Here is a 17,282-nt window from a genome sequence, read left to right on the forward strand (position 1 = left end):
ACTGGAGGCCGGGAAGGGCCCACCACCCCAGACTCAGGCGCTTTAAAGGGCTAACACCACCATCCCATCTCTCCCCATCCTGGGATTACAGGGTGGGGCGGCTGGCAAGGCTGCAGGCTCCAGTTGGAGACACCCAAGCCAGCACCCCAGGGGATGGAGCCCAGAGCAGGAGACGGTGGGCCCCGCCTCCCCGGAAAAAAGCAAACCTGTTGAACCGGACGTGGCCCTCCTTCCGGCTCTGAGGCTGGCGCCACGGCCTGGGTACAAACCGCCCCCTGGCACAGGCCCTCGCTGATGACCCAACGGGCACTGCCCACAGCGTTCACCTGGGCACGGGGCCCACATCAGAACTTGGGGATGTGGGATGGCAACCGAAGCCGGCGTGGGCAGCCCCTGTGGGCCAACGTGGTGAGAACAGGAAGTGAGGGCGGGCTGGCTGGGGCACTAATGCCAACAGAGAGCTGGTGCCAGCGGGCCATCAAAAGGGTGACCCGAGGCCTGAAGTCTCCGTATTTCTGGTCCCAGCCTGGAGCCGCTGCAGCAGCCGTGGGCGCCGCGTCCGGGGGTTGGAGGGAGTCTAGGTGGCAGCGGTCGGGGGTCCGAGTCGGCCGCTGCGGAGGTCAGCAAGGATGTCGGACAGGTCCTTCACATACTGCTGCACCTGTAGCCGCACACCCACTGTGTATCAGGGTGCCGAGCTTCCATGGCTTCTGCGGGGACACCCTGGGAATTGGGGAGGTGCCCTTCCCCCCGACCCTGGGTCTCCCTGAAGTGGGTGCAGGGTGGTTGTGCTCCAGGCTTCCCGGGCACGGGGCCGAGGCAGAATTTCCATAGTGGCCTAGGTGGGACCCAGCCCCCCTCCCCTGGTCCCTCACCTTGTCCAGCTGCCCCTCCGTGTCCTCCAGGGGCACCTGGGGCGGCCGATTCATGTGGCTCCGCACCAGTTGGAACAGGCTGAACGATGCCATCTTGATCTGGCCCAGGAGCAGGGTCTTCTGGGCAGCAGTGTTCTGGATGCGAGTCCACCTCGCCTCCTGAGGACCGGGGACAGGGAATTGGGGTGGTCATGATGCTGTGGGGGTGGGGGGAGACGCAGGCCCCTGCCCGCGGGGCCCCCTGGCCAAAGCTGCCAGGCCTCAGAGAGACCCCTACCATGAGAGATGAGAGTATGGCATGGCCTAATAGATAGAGCACGAGCCTGGGACTCAAAAGGGACCGTAGTGACCGTCTCTATATGTTGCCAACTTGTACTTCCCAAGCGCTTAGTACAGTGCTCTGCACACAGTAAGCGCTCAATAAATACGATTGAATAAAAGGGCCTGGGTCCTAATCCTGCCTTCGCCACTTGTCTGCGATGTGACCCTGGGCAAGGCACTTCATTTCTCTGTGCTTCAGTTACTGCCTCTGTAAAATGGGGGTTAGAAAAACGTGGAAGCAGCGTGGCTTAGTGGAAAGAGCACAGGTTTGGGAGTCAGAGGTCGTGGGTTCAAATTCCAGCTCCGCCACCTATCAGCTCTGTGACTCCGGGCAAGTCACTTCACTTCTCAGCACTTCAGTTACCTCATCTGTCAAATGGGGATTAAGACTGGGAGCCAGCGTGGCTCAGTGGAAAGAGCCGGGGCTTTGGAGTCAGAGGTCAGGATTTCAAATCCCGGCTCCACCAACGGTCAGCTGTGTGACTTTGGGCAAGTCACTTAACTTCTCTGGCCCTCAGTTACCTCATCTGTGAAATGGGGATTAAGACCATGAGCCGTCCGTGGGACAACCCCATCACCTTGCAACTTCCCCAGCGCTTAGAACAGTGCTTTGCATATAGTAAGTGCTTAACAAATGCCATCATCATTATTATTATTATTATCATTAACATTATCATCAATCGTATTTATTGAGCGCTTACCATGTGCAGAGCACTGTACTAAGTGCTTGGGAAGTACAAATTGGCAACATAACATACCATCCTTATTAAGATTCTGAGCCCCAGGCGGGCCAGGCATCGTGTCCAGCCTGATTAGCTTGAATCTACCCCCGCGCTCAGAATAGTGTTTGACACAGCCAGCGCTTAGCAAATACCATCATTACTATTACGGTGGGCACGAGGTCCCGTGGGAAGCAGGGTTTGGGGGAGCGCATACCCACTTGAGGGTGCGGGCCCGGGCTCGCTCGAGCTGAGTCCTCAGCTGGGCCAGTTGGTTGTTGTGCTGCAGAATTTCATCGCCGCGCTCCTCCACGCACTGGTGCAACCGCAGCCGCTCCAGTTCCACCTCCCGGCGCCGCGCCTGCTCCCGTCCCAGCAGAAGGGCCTGCGTGGCCACCAGCCCGCCGAACCGGGCCAGCAGCTCGGGGACCTCCTGGAACTGCGGGGAGAGAACGTGTTCAATAACCGTGATGCCATTTGTTAATCAATCGATCAATCAATCAATCGTATTTATTGAGCGCTTACTATGTGCAGAGCACTGTACTAAGCGCTTGGGAAGTACAAATTGGCAACACATAGAGACAGTCCCTACCCAACAGCGGGCTCACAGTCTAAAAGGGGGAGACAGAGAACAGAACCAAACATACCAACAAAATAAAATAAGGGCACTTACTATGTGCCAAGCACTGTTCTAATCAATCAATCAATCAATCGTATTTATTGAGCACTTACTATGTGCAGAGCACTGTACTAAGCGCTTGGGAAGTACAAGCTGGACGTATACAAAGTGACGTGACCGGCCGCACCGAGGTAACTTTGCTGATCGACCCAGACTGAGCCCCCTCCTTCCCTTCCCCACAGCACCTGTATATATGTTTGTACAGATTTCCGTCTTAACTCCTTCCCTTCCCCACAGCACCTGTATATATGTATATATGTTTGTACATATTTATTACTCTATTTATTTATTTTGCTTGTACCTATCCCATTTATTTTATTTTGTTAGTATGTTTGGTTTTGTTCTCTGTCTTCCCCTTCTAGACTGTGAGCCCACTGTTGGGTAGGGACTGTCTCTATATGTTGCCAGCTTGTACTTCCCAAGTGCTTAGTACAGTGCTCTGCACATAGTAAGCGCTCAATAAATACAATTGATGATGATGATGATTACTCTATTTTGCTTGTACATATTTATTCTATTCATTTTATTCTGTTAATATGTTTGGTTTGGTTCTCTGTCTCCCCCTTCTAGACTGTGAGCCCGCTTTTGGGTAGGGACCGTCTCTGTATGTTGCCAACTTAGACTTCCTGAGCGCTTAGTACAGTGCTCTGCACACAGTAAGCGCTCAGTAAAAACGATTGAATGAATGAATTACTCTATTTTATTCTGTTAATATGTTTTCTTTTGTTCTCTGTCTCCCCCTTCTAGACTGTGAGCCCACTGTTGGGCGGGGACTGTCTCTATATGTTGCCGACTTGTACTTCCCAAGCGCTTAGTACAGTGCTCTGCACACAGTAAGCACTCAATAAATACGATTGAATGAATGAATGAACCAGATTATCCCACATGGGGCTCACAGTCTTAATCTCTATTATACAGATGAGGTAACTGAGGCACAGAGAAGTTAAGTGACTTGCCCAGAGTCACACAGCTGACAATAATAATAATAATGATGATGGTATTTGTTAAGCGCTTACTATGTGCAAAGCACTGTTCTAAGCGCTGGGGAGGTTACAAAGTGATCAGGTTGTCCCACGGGGGGCTCACAGTCTTCATCCCCATTTTACAGATGAGGTAACTGAGGCGCAGAGAAGTGAAGTGACTTGCCCAAAGTCACGCAGCTGACATGTGGTGGAGCGGGGATTTGAACCCATGACTTCTGACTCCCAAGCTCGTGCTCTTTCCACTGAGCTATGCTGCTTCTCCAGCCCCTTCAAGGGGTTCAAGGGACACCTTCCCCAGCCCTGGCTCTTACCTTTCATTCAATCATATTAATTGAGTACTTAGTGTGTGCAAAGCACCGTATTAATTCATTCATTCAATTGCATAATGATAATCGCATAAATCAATCGCATTAATGATAATTAATAATAATAATAATAATAATAATAATAATAATGGTATTTGTTAAGCGCTTATTAGAAGCAGCATAGCTTAATGAAAAGAGAGCGGGCTTGGGAGTCAGAGGTCATGGGTTCTAACCCCGGCTCCGCCACTTATCAGCTGTGTGACTTTGGGCAAGTCACTTGACTTCTCTGGGCCTCAGTGACCTCATCTGTAAAGTGGAGATTAAGACTGTGAGCCCCACGTGGGACAACCTGATCACCGTGTATCCTCCCCAGTATTTAGAACAGTGCTTGGCACATAATAAGCACTTAACAAATACCACCATTATTATTTCTATGTGCCAGGCCCTGGAAGCTTCTAGACTGTGAACCCGCTGGTGGGTAGGGACCGTCTCTATATGTTGCCAACTTGTACTTCCCAAGCGCTTAGTACAGTGCTCTGCACACAGTAAGCACTCAATAGATACGATTGAATGAATGAATGAATTTAAAATGGGGATTAAGACCTTGAGCCTCAAGGACAGGGACTGTGTTCAACCCGATTTTCTTGTAATAATAATAATAATAATGATAGCATTTATTAAGCGCTTACCATGTGCAAAGCACTGTTCTAAGCACCGGGAAGGTTACAAGGTGATCAGGTTGTCCTACGGGGGGCTCACAGTCTTCATCCCCATTTTACAGACGAGGTAACTGAGGCACAGAAAGGTTAAGTGACTTGCCCAAAGTCATACAGCTAGCAATTGGCGGAGCCGGGATTTGAACCCATGACCTCTGATTCCAAGGCCCGTGCTCTTTCCACTGAGCCATGCTGCTTATATCCACCCCAGCGCTTAGTACAGTGCTCTGGACACAGTAAGCACTCAGTAAATATGATTGATTGGTACATAGTAAGCACTCAACAATCAATCAATCGTATTTATTGAGCGCTTAGTGTGCGTAGAGCACTGTACTAAGTGCTTGGGAAGTACAAGTTGGCAACATATAGAGACAGTCCCTACCCAACAGTGGGCTCAGAGTCTAAAAGGGGGAGACAGAGAACGCAGTCCAAGTCCCATGTAGGACTCACAGTCTCGAGCCCCATTTTACAGATGAGGTAGCTGAGGCACAAAGAAGTTGAAGTGACTCATCCAAGGTCACACAGCAAAGAGGTGGAATCAGGATTAGAATCCACGACCTCCTGACTCCCAACCCCGTGCTCTCTCCACTCCGCCATGCTGCTTCACAAAGCCCTAAGAGCTTGGGAGAGTACAATACAACAGACACATTTCCTGCCCAAAACGAGCTTGCAGTCTAGAGAAGGCGGCAGGCATTAATATACATAAGTAATTACAGCTATATCAATCAATCAATCTTATTTATTGAGCGCTTACTGTGTGCAGAGCACTGTACTCAGCGCTTGGGAAGTACAAGTTGGCAACATATACTGTCCCAATCAATCAATCGTATTTATTGAGCGCTTACTGTGTGCAGAGCACTGTACTCAGCGCTTGGGAAGTACAAGTTGGCAACATATACAGTCCCGATCAATCAATCAATCGTATTTATTGAGCGCTTACTGTGTGCAGAGCACTGTACTCAGCGCTTGGGAAGTACAAGTTGGCAACATATACAGTCCCAATCAATCAATCAATCGTATTTATTGAGCGCTTACTGTGTGCACAGCACTGTACTCAGCGCTTGGGAAGTACAAGTTGGCAACATATACAGTCCCAATCAATCAATCAATCGTATTTATTGAGCTCTTACTGTGTGCAGAGCACTGTACTCAGCGCTTGGGGAGTACAAGTTGGCAACATATACAGTCCCAATCAATCAATCGTGTTTATTGAGCACTTACTGTGTGCAGAGCACTGTACTCAGCGCTTGGGAAGTACAAGTTGGCAACATATACTGTCCCAATCAATCAATCGTCTTTATTGAGCGCTTACTGTGTGCAGCGCACTGTACTCAGCGCTTGGGAAGTACAAGTTGGCAACATATACTGTCCCAATCAATCGTATTTATTGAGCGCTTACTGTGTGCAGAGCACTGTACTAAGCGCCTGGGAAGTCCAAGTTGGCAACCTATAGAGACGGTCCCTACCCAACGGTGGGCTCACAGTCTAAAAGCTATATGTACACGCATGTGCTCACCTGGCCCGTCCATGCCAGCACTCGCTCCAGGTATTGCACGAAAGGGTCGCAGGCCTCCAGTTGCTGCTTCAGCAGCTCCTTCTCCCTCCGCAGCAAAGACACTTCCTCCCGCAGCGCGGCCGCCTCGGCGTCTTTCCGGCCTGCAATCTCCTGCTCCCGGGCCGCCTTCTCCCGGGCCCGGTTGCGCTTCCCGGCATCCTCCTAGACCGGGCCGGGGAAGGGAAGGGACGGGACGGGACAAGAATGAACCGCGCTGCCCGTGGAAGCGGATGCCTGTTGACCATCATCATCAATCGTATTTATTGAGCGCTTACTATGTGCAGAGCACCATACTAAGCGCTTGGGAAGTACAAATTGGCAACATATAGAGACAGTCCCTACCCAACAGTGGGCTCACAGTCTAAAAGGGGAAAGATCAGAGCAAAAAGCTCCAAGAAATCCCAACAACCAAATCCTCTTGGCGGAGGGGGAAGTGAGGCAGAAGCCTAATAGTCCACTGAAGGAGAAACACCAATTCGGCATCCCAATTTCGTGCTGTTCACTTCCCAGATGAATTAACACACATTTTGCCCGTTGCCCGGTGACAAATTCCCATTTCTGCCGAGCGTCGGCAATCCTTCTCCCCTTCCTCTGCAGGAACATCCCGTGGTATTCTGTCCCCATCCTCTTCTGACCAGACCGTTCTCAGACCGTTCTCAGACCTCCTGATAATAACAAGGTCAGATAATAATACTAATTATGGTATTTGTTAGGTGCTTATTATGTGTCAGGCACTGTGTTAAGCGTTGGGGTGGATACACGGTTCTGGTCCCGTATTTTCCCCTTCTAGACTGTGAGCCTGTTGTTGGATAGGGACCGTCTCTATATGTTGCCAATTTGGACTTTCCAAGCGCGTAGTACTTAATAAGTACATAAGTAGTACATAATAAGTAAGTATGCAGTAAGTATGCACACAGTATTCTATTCTATTTATTTTATTTTGTTAATATGTTTTGTTTTGTACAATATAATTTGTTTATATTGTACAATATATACAATTATAAAACAATATAATTTGTTTTGTTTTGTTTTGTTTTGTTCTCTGTCTCCCCCTTCTAGACTGTGAGCCCGCTGTTGGGTAGGGACCGTCTCTATACGTTGCCAACGTACTTCCCAAGCGCTTAGTACAGTGCTCTGCACACAGTAAGCGCTCAATAAATATGATTGAATGAATAAGTGCTCAATAAATGCGATTGAATAAATGAATACAAGCAAACTGGGTTGGACACAGTCCCTATCCCACGTGGGGCTCACAGTCTTGATCCCCATTTTAATAGATGAGGTAACTGAAGCCCAGAAAACTGAAGTGACTTGCCTAACATCACATAGCAGATAAGTGGCGGAGCCGGGTTTAGAACCCATGACTTTGACTCCCAAGCCCGTGCTAATATCCGGGGTAGTAATAATAATAATAATAATAATAATAATAATAACATTTATTAAGCACTTACTATGTGCAAAGCACTGTTCTAAGCGCTGGGGAGGTTACAAGGTGATCAGGTGGTCCCACGGGGGGCTCACAGTCTTCATCCCCATTTTACAGATGGGGGAACTGAGGCCCAGAGAAGTGAAGTGACTCGCCCAAAGTCCCACAGCTGACAAGTGGCGGAGTCGGGATTAGAACCCATAACCTCTGACTCCAAAGCCCGGGCCACGCTGCTTCCCAATTTTTCCCAATATCTGTTAAGTATTTACTATGTGCCAGGCATTGTACCAAGCTCTGGGATGAATACAAGCAAACCAGGTTGGACAGTCCCCGTCCCACACTGGGCTCACAGTTTTAATATCCATTTTCCAGATGAGGTAACTGAGGCACGGAGAAGTGAAGTGACTTGCCCAAGGTCACACAGCAGCCGAGAAGAGGCAGAGCCAGGGTTAGAAGGCTGGTCCTTCTGATTGCCAGACTGAGCCCCTTCCTTCCTCTCCCCATCGTCCCCCTCTCCATCCCCCCCATCTTACCTCCTTCCCTTCCCCACAGCACCTGTATATATGTATATATGTTTGTACATATTTATTACTCTATTTATTTATTTTACTTGTACATATCTATTCTATTCTATTCTATCTATTCTATCTATTGAGAAGCAGCGTGGCTCAGTGGAAAAAGCTCGGGCTTTGGAGTCAGAGGTCATGGGTTCAAATCCCGGCTCCGCCAATTGTCAGCTGTGTGACTTTGGGCAAGTCACTTCACTTCTCTGGGCCTCAGTTACCTCATCTGTAAAATGGGGATTAAGACTGTGAGCCCCCCGTGGGACAACATGATCACCTTGTAACCTCCCCAGCGCTTAGAACAGTGCTTTGCACATAGTAAGCGCTTAATAAATGTCATTATTATTATTATTATTCTATTTATTTTATTTTGTTAGTATGTTTGGTTTTGTTCTCTGTCTCCCCCTTTTAGACTGTGAGCCCACTGTTGGGTAGGGACTGTCTCTCTATGTTGCCAATTTGTACTTCCCAAGTGCTTAGTCCAGTGCTCTGCACATAGTAAGCGCTCAATAAATACGATTGATGATGATGATGATTGCCAGGCCCGAGTTCATCCCACACAGCTGGGGAGAGGGCACAGCACTGGGCCTCACTGTCCCCTTGCCCGCGGGGTGGGCGCGATGCCCTCCAATGCCCCCAGCCCAGCAGACCCTGCGCCAACGCCGGCCTAGGCCCCCACCGTGAGGAACTTGTCAAAGCGGATGATGGAGTTCTTCAGCTCTTTCTCCTTGAGCTCCAGCTCCTCCTGACGCTCTTTCAAGCTCTCCATCTTCACCCGGAACTCCTAATGGGGAGGGAGGCAGGGGCTGGCAATCGACCGATCAATCGATTGATTTATCGAGCCCTTATTGCGTGCAGTGCACTGTGCCAAGCGCTTGGGAGAGTACAGTACAACAGTGTTGGTAGACATGTTCCCAGCCCCACAGAACTTACGTCCCATATAATAAAAATGATAATTATTATTATGCCCAGAGAATGCCCTCAAAAACTACTACTACTACTACTAATAATAATGGCATTTATTAAGTGCTTACTATGTGCAAAGCACTGTTCTAAGCGCTGGGGGGATACAAGGTGATATGTAATAAATTATATATCTGTAATTTATTTATATTAACGTCTGTCTCCCCCTCTGAACTGTAAATTTGTTGTGGGCAGGGAATGTGTCTGTTCACTGTTATATTGTGTTCTCCCAAGTGCTCCGCACACAATAAGTACTCAATGGCAAGAGCAAGAGTCAGAGGACTGTGAGCCCCACGTGGGGCAACTTGATCACCTTGTATCCCCCAGCACTTAGAACAGTGCTTTGCACATAGTAAGCGCTTAACAAATCAATCAATCAATCGTATTTATTGAGAGCTTACTGTGTGCAGAGCACTGTACTAAGCGCTTGGGAAGTCCAAGTTGGCAACATATAGAGACGGTCCCTACCCAACAGTGGGCTCACAGTCTAGAAGGGGGAGACAGAGAACAAAACCAAACATATTAACAAAATAAAATAAATAGCATAGATATGTACAAGTAAAATAGAGTAATAAATATGTACAAACATATGTACATATATATAAGTGCTGTGGGGAAGGGAAGGAGGTAACGCGGGGGGATGGAGAGGGGGAGGAATAATAATATAATAATAATAATGATAGCATTTATTATGCACTTACTGTGTGTCAAGCACTGTTCTAAGCGCTGGGGAGGTTACAAGGTGATCAGGTTGTCCCACAGGGGGCTCACAAGCTTCATCCTCCTTTTCCAGATGAGGGAACTGAGGCACAGAGAAGTTAAGTGACTTGCCTAAAGTCACACAGCTGACAATTGGTGGAGCTGGAGTTTGAAGCCATGACCTCTGACTCCAAAGCCCGTGCTCTTTCCACTGAGCCACAAGGATGTGGGTTCTAATTCTGTCTTCACCGCTTGTCTGCTGTGTGACTTCACTTCTCTGGGCCTCTCAGCTCATCTATAAAATGGGGATTAAGACTGTGAGCCCCATGTGGGACAGGGACTATGTCCAACCTGATTTCCTGATTATCTACTCCAGCGCTTAGAACCGGCACATAGTAATAATAATAATGGCATTTATTAAGCGCTTACTATGTGCAAAGCACATAGTAAGCGCTTAACAAATACCATAATTATTATTAATTATTAAATATGATTGACTGACCGCCTGCAACGAGTTTACAGTCTAGAGGAGGCTGGCAGGGCCGATGGGGTACACGGCCCAGCCTAGCAGGGTGGACTTCTTCCCCTTCACAGCCAGCAGACCACATCCACAGCCCTACTAAAACCATCCCCACCTCCCGGAAGCCTTCCGGGACTAACCTCCCCATTTTATACCTTTATGCTCTGAGTTTTCTTCCCACTTGCAACTTGCCACTGCCACTACACTCTAAACTTGAAGCCAGGAGGCCAGTAGATTGTGTCTACTACCTCCATTGCACTCTCCCAAGAATTTAGTAAAATGCTCTGCACACAGAAGACACTCTAAACACTAACGACTGATTGACTAGAAAAACGTGGGCTTGGGAGACCTGGATTCTGTTGCCAACTTGGACTTCCCAAGCGCTTAGTACAGTGCTCTGCACACAGTAAGCACTCAATAAATACAATTGAATGAATGGGATTCCAATCCCAGGTCCGCCTCTTGCCTGCTGTGTGCCCTTGAACAAAGTCACAACTTCTTTGTGCCTCTGTTTCCTCATCTGCAAAATGGGAAATGCATACCTGTTCTCCCTCCCCGAAAAACTATGAGCCCCGCGTGGGATAGGGATTGCATCCCATGATTGCAATATATCTACCTCCAGTGCTTAGTTCAGTCCTTGGCACCTAGTAAGTGCTTAATAAATACTGCAATTCTTATCATTCTTATCATTATTTTACTTTGTGCGGGGATGTAGCTCAATGGCAGAGGGCATGCTTTGTACGCATGAGGTCCAGGGTTCGATCTCCTGCATCTCTAATAATAATAATAATAACAATGATGGTATTTCTTAAGCGCTTACTATGTGCAATGCACTGTTCTAAGCGCTGGGGAGATTACAAGGTGATCAGGTTGTCCCACGGGAGGCTCACAGTTTTTAATCCCCGTTTTACAGATGAGGGAACTGAGGCACAGAGAAGTTAAGTGACTTGCCCAAGGTCACTCTACTCAGGTTTCAAGAGATTAGTACAGTGCTCTGCACATAGTAAGCCCTCAGTAAACACAACTGATCGGTTGACTGAAAGTGGGGAGGGGTCAGGGTTTATAGGGGCAAAAGATAGTGAGGAAAAGGTCTTTTCTGCCCCATATGGAAGCTCTCTGGTTTATTCATTCATTCATTCACTCAATCATCAATCAATCGTATTTATTGAGCGCTTACTGTGTGCAGAGCACTGAACTAAGCGCTCGGGAAGTACAAGTTGTTAACATATAGAGACAGTCCCTATTTATTGAGCGCTTACTGTGTGCAGAGCACTGTACTAAACACTTGGGAAGTACAAATCGGCAACGTATAGAGACGGTCCCTACCCAACAATGGGCTCACAGTCTAGAAGGGGAAGGCAGACAACAAACCAAAACAAGTAGACAGGTGTTCGCAGCCCCGAGGTGAGGGAGGTGTCCAGCCCAGACAGATGAGGAAAACAATGGCTAAAAGCCATCCTCCATACCCGCTGCCTCTCACCCCTGGAGCACCCTTCTGCCAAGCTGTTCATTAGCTTTCATTCATTTATTCAGTCACGCTTACTGAGCGCCTTCTGTGTGCAGAGCAATGTACTAAGCACTTGGGAGAGTACAAGGTAACAATAAACAGACACATTCCCTGCCCCCAACGAGCTCAAAGTCTATAGGGGAAACAGGCATAATATAAATAAATTACAGCTTTAACACAATAATGGCATTTATTAAGCGCTTACTATGTGCAAAGCACTGTTCTCAACGCTGCGGAGGTTACAAGGTGATCAGGTTGTCCCATATGGGGCTCACGGTCTTAATCCCCATTGTACAGATGAGGGAACTGAGGCACAGAGAAGTTAAGTGACTTGACCAAAGTCACACAGCTGACAATTGGCAGAGCCGGGATTCGAACCCATGACCTCTGACTCCAAAGCCCGTGCTCGTTCCACTGAGCCACGCTGCTTCTCTACTATCACCTCTCCCCAGACAGAAATGTTGCTACTTCTGGAGTGGAGCCCCAGCTGCATGAAGATACTCACATGAAGAGGCACAGGGGTCCAACCCATGCCGGGGATGTCCTCAGACCCCTGCCCCTCTTTGGTTTGCGGGGCTGCTGCCTCATCACCCCTTTCCTCCTCCTCCTCCCTTCACCCCATCACATCACCTCCTTTTGAGCTTGTAGGGCCCGGTCCGTCTCCACAAGCTCCTGCTTCTTCTCCAGCAGGCGAATGGCCGAGTTCGGGAAGTGGGCCTCCAGGTCCGGCATCTTCCTGGGAGCAAGGAGAGAGGGTGAGGGTGAGGGGAGTGAGGGGAGTACAGTGCGTGGCTCAATGGAAAGAGCACGGACTTTGGGGTCAGAGGTCATGGGTTCAAATTCCTGCTCCTCCAATTGTCAGCTGTGTGACTTTGGGTAAGTCACTTAATGTCTCTGGGCCTAAATTCCCTCATCTGTAAAATGGGGATTAAGACCATGAGCCCCCGGTGGGATAACCTGAACACCTTGTAACCTCCCCAGCGCTTAGAACAGTGTTTTCTCCCCCTCCTCCCCCTCTCCATCCCCCCCGCCTTACCTCCTTCCCTTCCCCACAGCACCTGTATATACATATATATGTTTGTACATATTTATTACTCTATTTATTTATTTATTTTACTTGTACATATCTATTCTATTTATTTTATTTTGTTAATGTGTTTGGTTTTGTTCTCTGTCTCCCCCTTCTAGACTGTGAGCCCACTGTTGGGTAGGGACCATCTCTATATGTTGCCAACTTGTACTTCCCAAGAGCTTAGTACAGTGCTCTGCACACAGTAAGCACTCAATAAATACGACTGATTGATTGATTGATTGATTGGGGATAAGGCCCAGGCCCAGGGTGGCCCCGCAACCCTGGACCACTTACTCCCAGTAGGTCTCCAGGCCCTCTTCCCCCAAAGAAAACCAACAGCTCCCAACCACCATTCATTCAATCATATTTCTTGAGCACTTACTGTGTTCAAAACACTGTACTAAATGCTTGAAAAGTACAATTCAGCAATAGAGACAATCCCTGCCCACACCAAGCTTACAGTCTAGAAATATATATTGTTTCTACAGTATACTGTTTCAGTATCTCCCCCGCTAGACTGTAAGCTCCTCGTGGACATGAAACAAAGTCCTTCTAGACTGTGAGCCCACTGCTGGGTAGGGATCGTCTCTATATGTTGCCAACTTGTACTTCCCAAGCGCTTAGTACAGTGCTCTGCACACAGTAAGCGCTCAATAAATACGATTGAATGAATGAATGAACAAAGTTCATTGGACTCTACCAAACACTTAGTACAGTGCTCTGCCCACACAAAGAGCTCAATAAATACTGTGATCTTTTATTAGCACAGAACATTCTCGTTCATCAGAGATTGTGGTGTTGAATAGGGTCGCCTTCTGGAAAAGAGCCAAAGCTAGGGAGTCAGAAGACCTGGGTTCTAATCCCAGCTTGGCCACTTACCTGCTGCGTGATCTTGGAAAGGTCACAACTTCTCTTTGCCTACTTTTCCTCATAAGCTGGGGATTCCATACCTAGTCTCTCTTGTCCTATAGACACTGAGCCCTAAGAGGGATAGGAATTGTGTCTGACCTGATTAACTTGAATCTACCCACCACCACCAGAAGCTGGGAGAGGCCAGTCATACTAGATGCCCCCCACAGTCTTCCCACCCAACTGAGCCCTTCCAGCCCAGAACCGAATCCCAATTCCATCTCGCATTTCTGGTTTGCTGTGCTCCCCCTTCCTAATTATCCCTTGCACTTTCCTCCCCTTGCTAGCAGTCAGTTCTCCAGCGAAGGACCTGGGGCTGCATCTTGTCAGGCTCTGGAACCACCGAGCAAGGAATCAATCAATTATATTTATTGAGTGCTTACTGTGTGCAGAGCACTGTGCTAAGCGCTTGGGAAGTACAAGTTGGTGACGTGTAGAGACAGTCCCTACCCAACAGTGGGCTCACAGTCTAAAAGGGGGAGACAGAGAACAAAACCAAACATACTAACAAAATAAAATAAATAGAATAGATATGTACAAGTAAAATAAATAGAGTAATAAATATGTACAAACATATATACATATATACAGGTGCTGTGGTGAAGGGAAGGAGGTAAGATGAGGGAGATGGAGAGGGGGACGAGGGGGAGAGGAAGGAAGGGGCTCAGTCCGGGAAGGCCCAGGAAGAGCCCAGGGATCTGAATAAATCCTCCCCTCACCTTTCCCCCAACCCTGGGGGGTCCCAAGCCCTCAACACAGACAGGCTTCGGGGGAGACACATAATAATAATAACAATAATAGTAATTGTTAAGCACTTACTATGTGCCAAGCACCGCTTTCTAAGCGCTGGAGTAGATACAATAATAATAATGGTATTTGTTAAGCGCTTACTATGTGCCAAGCACTGTTCTAAGTGTGGGGATAGATACAAGGTTATCAGGTTCTCCCACGTGGGGCTCACAGTCTTAATCTCCATTTTACAGGTGAGGTCACTGAGGCCCAGAGAAGTTAAGTGGGTTGTCCAAGGTCACTCAGCAGACAAGTGGTGGCGCCGGGATTAGAACCCATGTCCTCTAACTTCCAAGCCCAGGCTCTTTCCACTAAGCCATGCTGCTTCTCTACCAAGCGCTTAGTTCATCATCATCATCAATCGTATTTATTGAGCGCTTACAGTGTGCAGAGCACTGTACTAAGCGCTTGGGAAGTACAAATTGGCATCATATAGAGACAGTCCCTACCCAACAGTGGGCTCACAGTCTAAAAGAGGGAGACAGAGAACAAAACCAAACATACTAACAAAATAAAATAAATACAATAGATATGTACAAGTAAAATAAATAGAGTAATAAATATGTACAAACATATATACATATATACAGGTGCTGTGGGGAAGGGAAGGAGGTAAGATGGGGGGGATGGAGAGGGGGACGAGGGGGAGAGGAAGGAAGGGGCTCAGTCTGGGAAGGCCTCCTGGAGGAGGTGAGCTCTCAGTAGGGCGCCCTACACACAGTAAGCACTCAATAAATACGTTTGATTGAGAGAGACGGATTCCATAATAATAATGTTGGTATTTGTTAAGCGCTTACTATGTGTGAAGCACTGTTCTAAACACTGGGGGGGATACAAGGTCATCAGGTTGTCCCACATGGGGCTCACAGTCTTAATCTCCATTTTACAGATGAGGTCATTGAGGCCCAGAGAAGTTAAGTGGGTCGTTCAAGGTCACTCAGCAGACAAGTGGCGGAGCTGGGATTAGAATGCACATCTTCTGACTTCCAAGCCCAGCCACACTGCTTCTCTCACAAGCGCTTAGCTCAGCGCCCTGCGCGCAGTAAGCACTCGATAAATACATTTGATTCGTGGCTCAGTGGAAAGAGCCTGAGTTTGAGAGTCAGAGGTCATGGTTTCTAATCCAGACTCCGCCACCTGTCTGCTGTGTGACCTTGGGCAAGTCACTTAACTTCTCTTAGCCTCAGTTCCCTCATCTGGAAAATGGGGATTAAGACCATGAGCCCCACGTGGGGCAACTTGATCACCTTGTATCCCCCAGTGCTTAGAACAGTGCTTCGCACATAGTAAGCGCTTAACAAATCAATCAATCAATCAATCGTATTTATTGAGCACTTACTGTGTGCAGAGCACTGTACTAAGCACTTGGGAAGTACAAGTTGGCAACATATAGAGACAGTCCCTACGCAACAGTGGGCTCACAGTCTAAAAGGGGGAGACAGAGAGCAAAAACAAACATACTAAGAAAATAAAATAAATAGAATAGAATACCTGTATATATGTATATATGTTTGAACATATTTATTACTCTTTTTATTTATTTATTTATTTTACTTGTACATATCTATTCTATTTATTTTATTTTGTTAGTATGTTTGGTTTTGTTCTCTGTCTCCACTTTTAGACTGTGAGCCCACTGTTGGGTAGCGACTGTCTCTATATGTTGCCAATTTGTACTTCCCAAGCGCTTAGTCCAGTGCTCTGCACATAGTAAGCGCTCAATCAATACAATTGATGATGATGATGATGATGAATTGATATGTACAAGTAAAATAAATAGAGTAATAAATATGTACAAACATATATACGGGTGCTGTGGGGAAGGGAAGTAGGTAAGATGTGGGGGGGGGGGGGATGGAGAGGGGGAGAGAACAAATGCCATCATTATTATTATTATTCAAATCCCGGCTCTGCCAGTTGTCAGCTGTGTGACTTTGGGCAAGTCACTGAACTTCTCTGCGCCTCAGCTACCTCATCTGTAAAATGGGATTAAGACTGTGAGCCCCCCGTGGGACAAGCTGATCACCTTGTATCTACCCCAGCGCTTAGAACAGTGCTTGGCACATAGTAAGCGCTTAATAAATGCCATCATTATTATTATTATTGATTGAGAGAGATGGATTCAATATCGAGGGCTGCGTGGCAGGGGAGTGGGCCGAGCCCCCCCACCCCCCAGCAAAGATGACTCCGCTAAGCGTCCCCTGCCCCGTGGCCAGCCCAGCGTCCTGCGGCTCTCCAGGGGCGGAGAATGGCCTGTAGTGGCCGGTCCTGCAGCACGCGTTGCGGAGAGTTGCTCACGCACACCGGGGGATCGTTCTCGAGCACCGTCAGGAAATAATGGTCCCACCGCCCGGCCATGGCGACCGCCGCAGAGACGACTGTCCCCCCCCCCAAAAAGGTTCGGGGGTCCGGCCTACTGCCCGCCCCGGCCTCCTCTGCCAGCTGGGCACCGAGTCCCGCCTCCATCCCCGTTGCCAAGGAGACGGGCAGCACAGCGTTCGGTTGCCATGACCGCACGTCCGCAGTCCCCGGCCCTGTCAGCCTGCCTCCCTCTTTTTTTCTTTATAATAATAATAATAATAAATTGTATTTATTGAGCGCTTACTTGGGAAGTACAAGTCGGCAACACATAGAGACAGCCCCTACCCAACAGCGGGCTGGCGCTTACTATGTGCCAAGCT

General features: G+C 48.1%; 1 protein-coding gene across 1 annotated transcript; it reads right to left on the minus strand.

The window, feature by feature from the left end:
- Positions 1–32: 32 nt before the first annotated feature.
- On the minus strand, positions 33–16,959 carry CFAP73 (cilia and flagella associated protein 73). The gene is made up of 7 exons (XM_038763723.1): positions 16,904–16,959; positions 12,462–12,567; positions 8,822–8,926; positions 6,115–6,315; positions 2,133–2,354; positions 876–1,034; positions 33–661 (listed from the first exon to the last, which is right to left on the minus strand). The coding sequence occupies exons 1-7, from the start codon at positions 16,957–16,959 to the stop codon at positions 578–580; spliced, it is 933 nt and encodes a 310-aa protein (XP_038619651.1). The 3' UTR covers positions 33–577.
- Between the last annotated feature and the right edge of the window lie 323 nt (positions 16,960–17,282).

Source organism: Tachyglossus aculeatus, chromosome 21 (assembly GCF_015852505.1).
Source record: "Tachyglossus aculeatus isolate mTacAcu1 chromosome 21, mTacAcu1.pri, whole genome shotgun sequence".
In the NCBI taxonomy this organism is placed as follows: domain Eukaryota; kingdom Metazoa; phylum Chordata; class Mammalia; order Monotremata; family Tachyglossidae; genus Tachyglossus; species Tachyglossus aculeatus.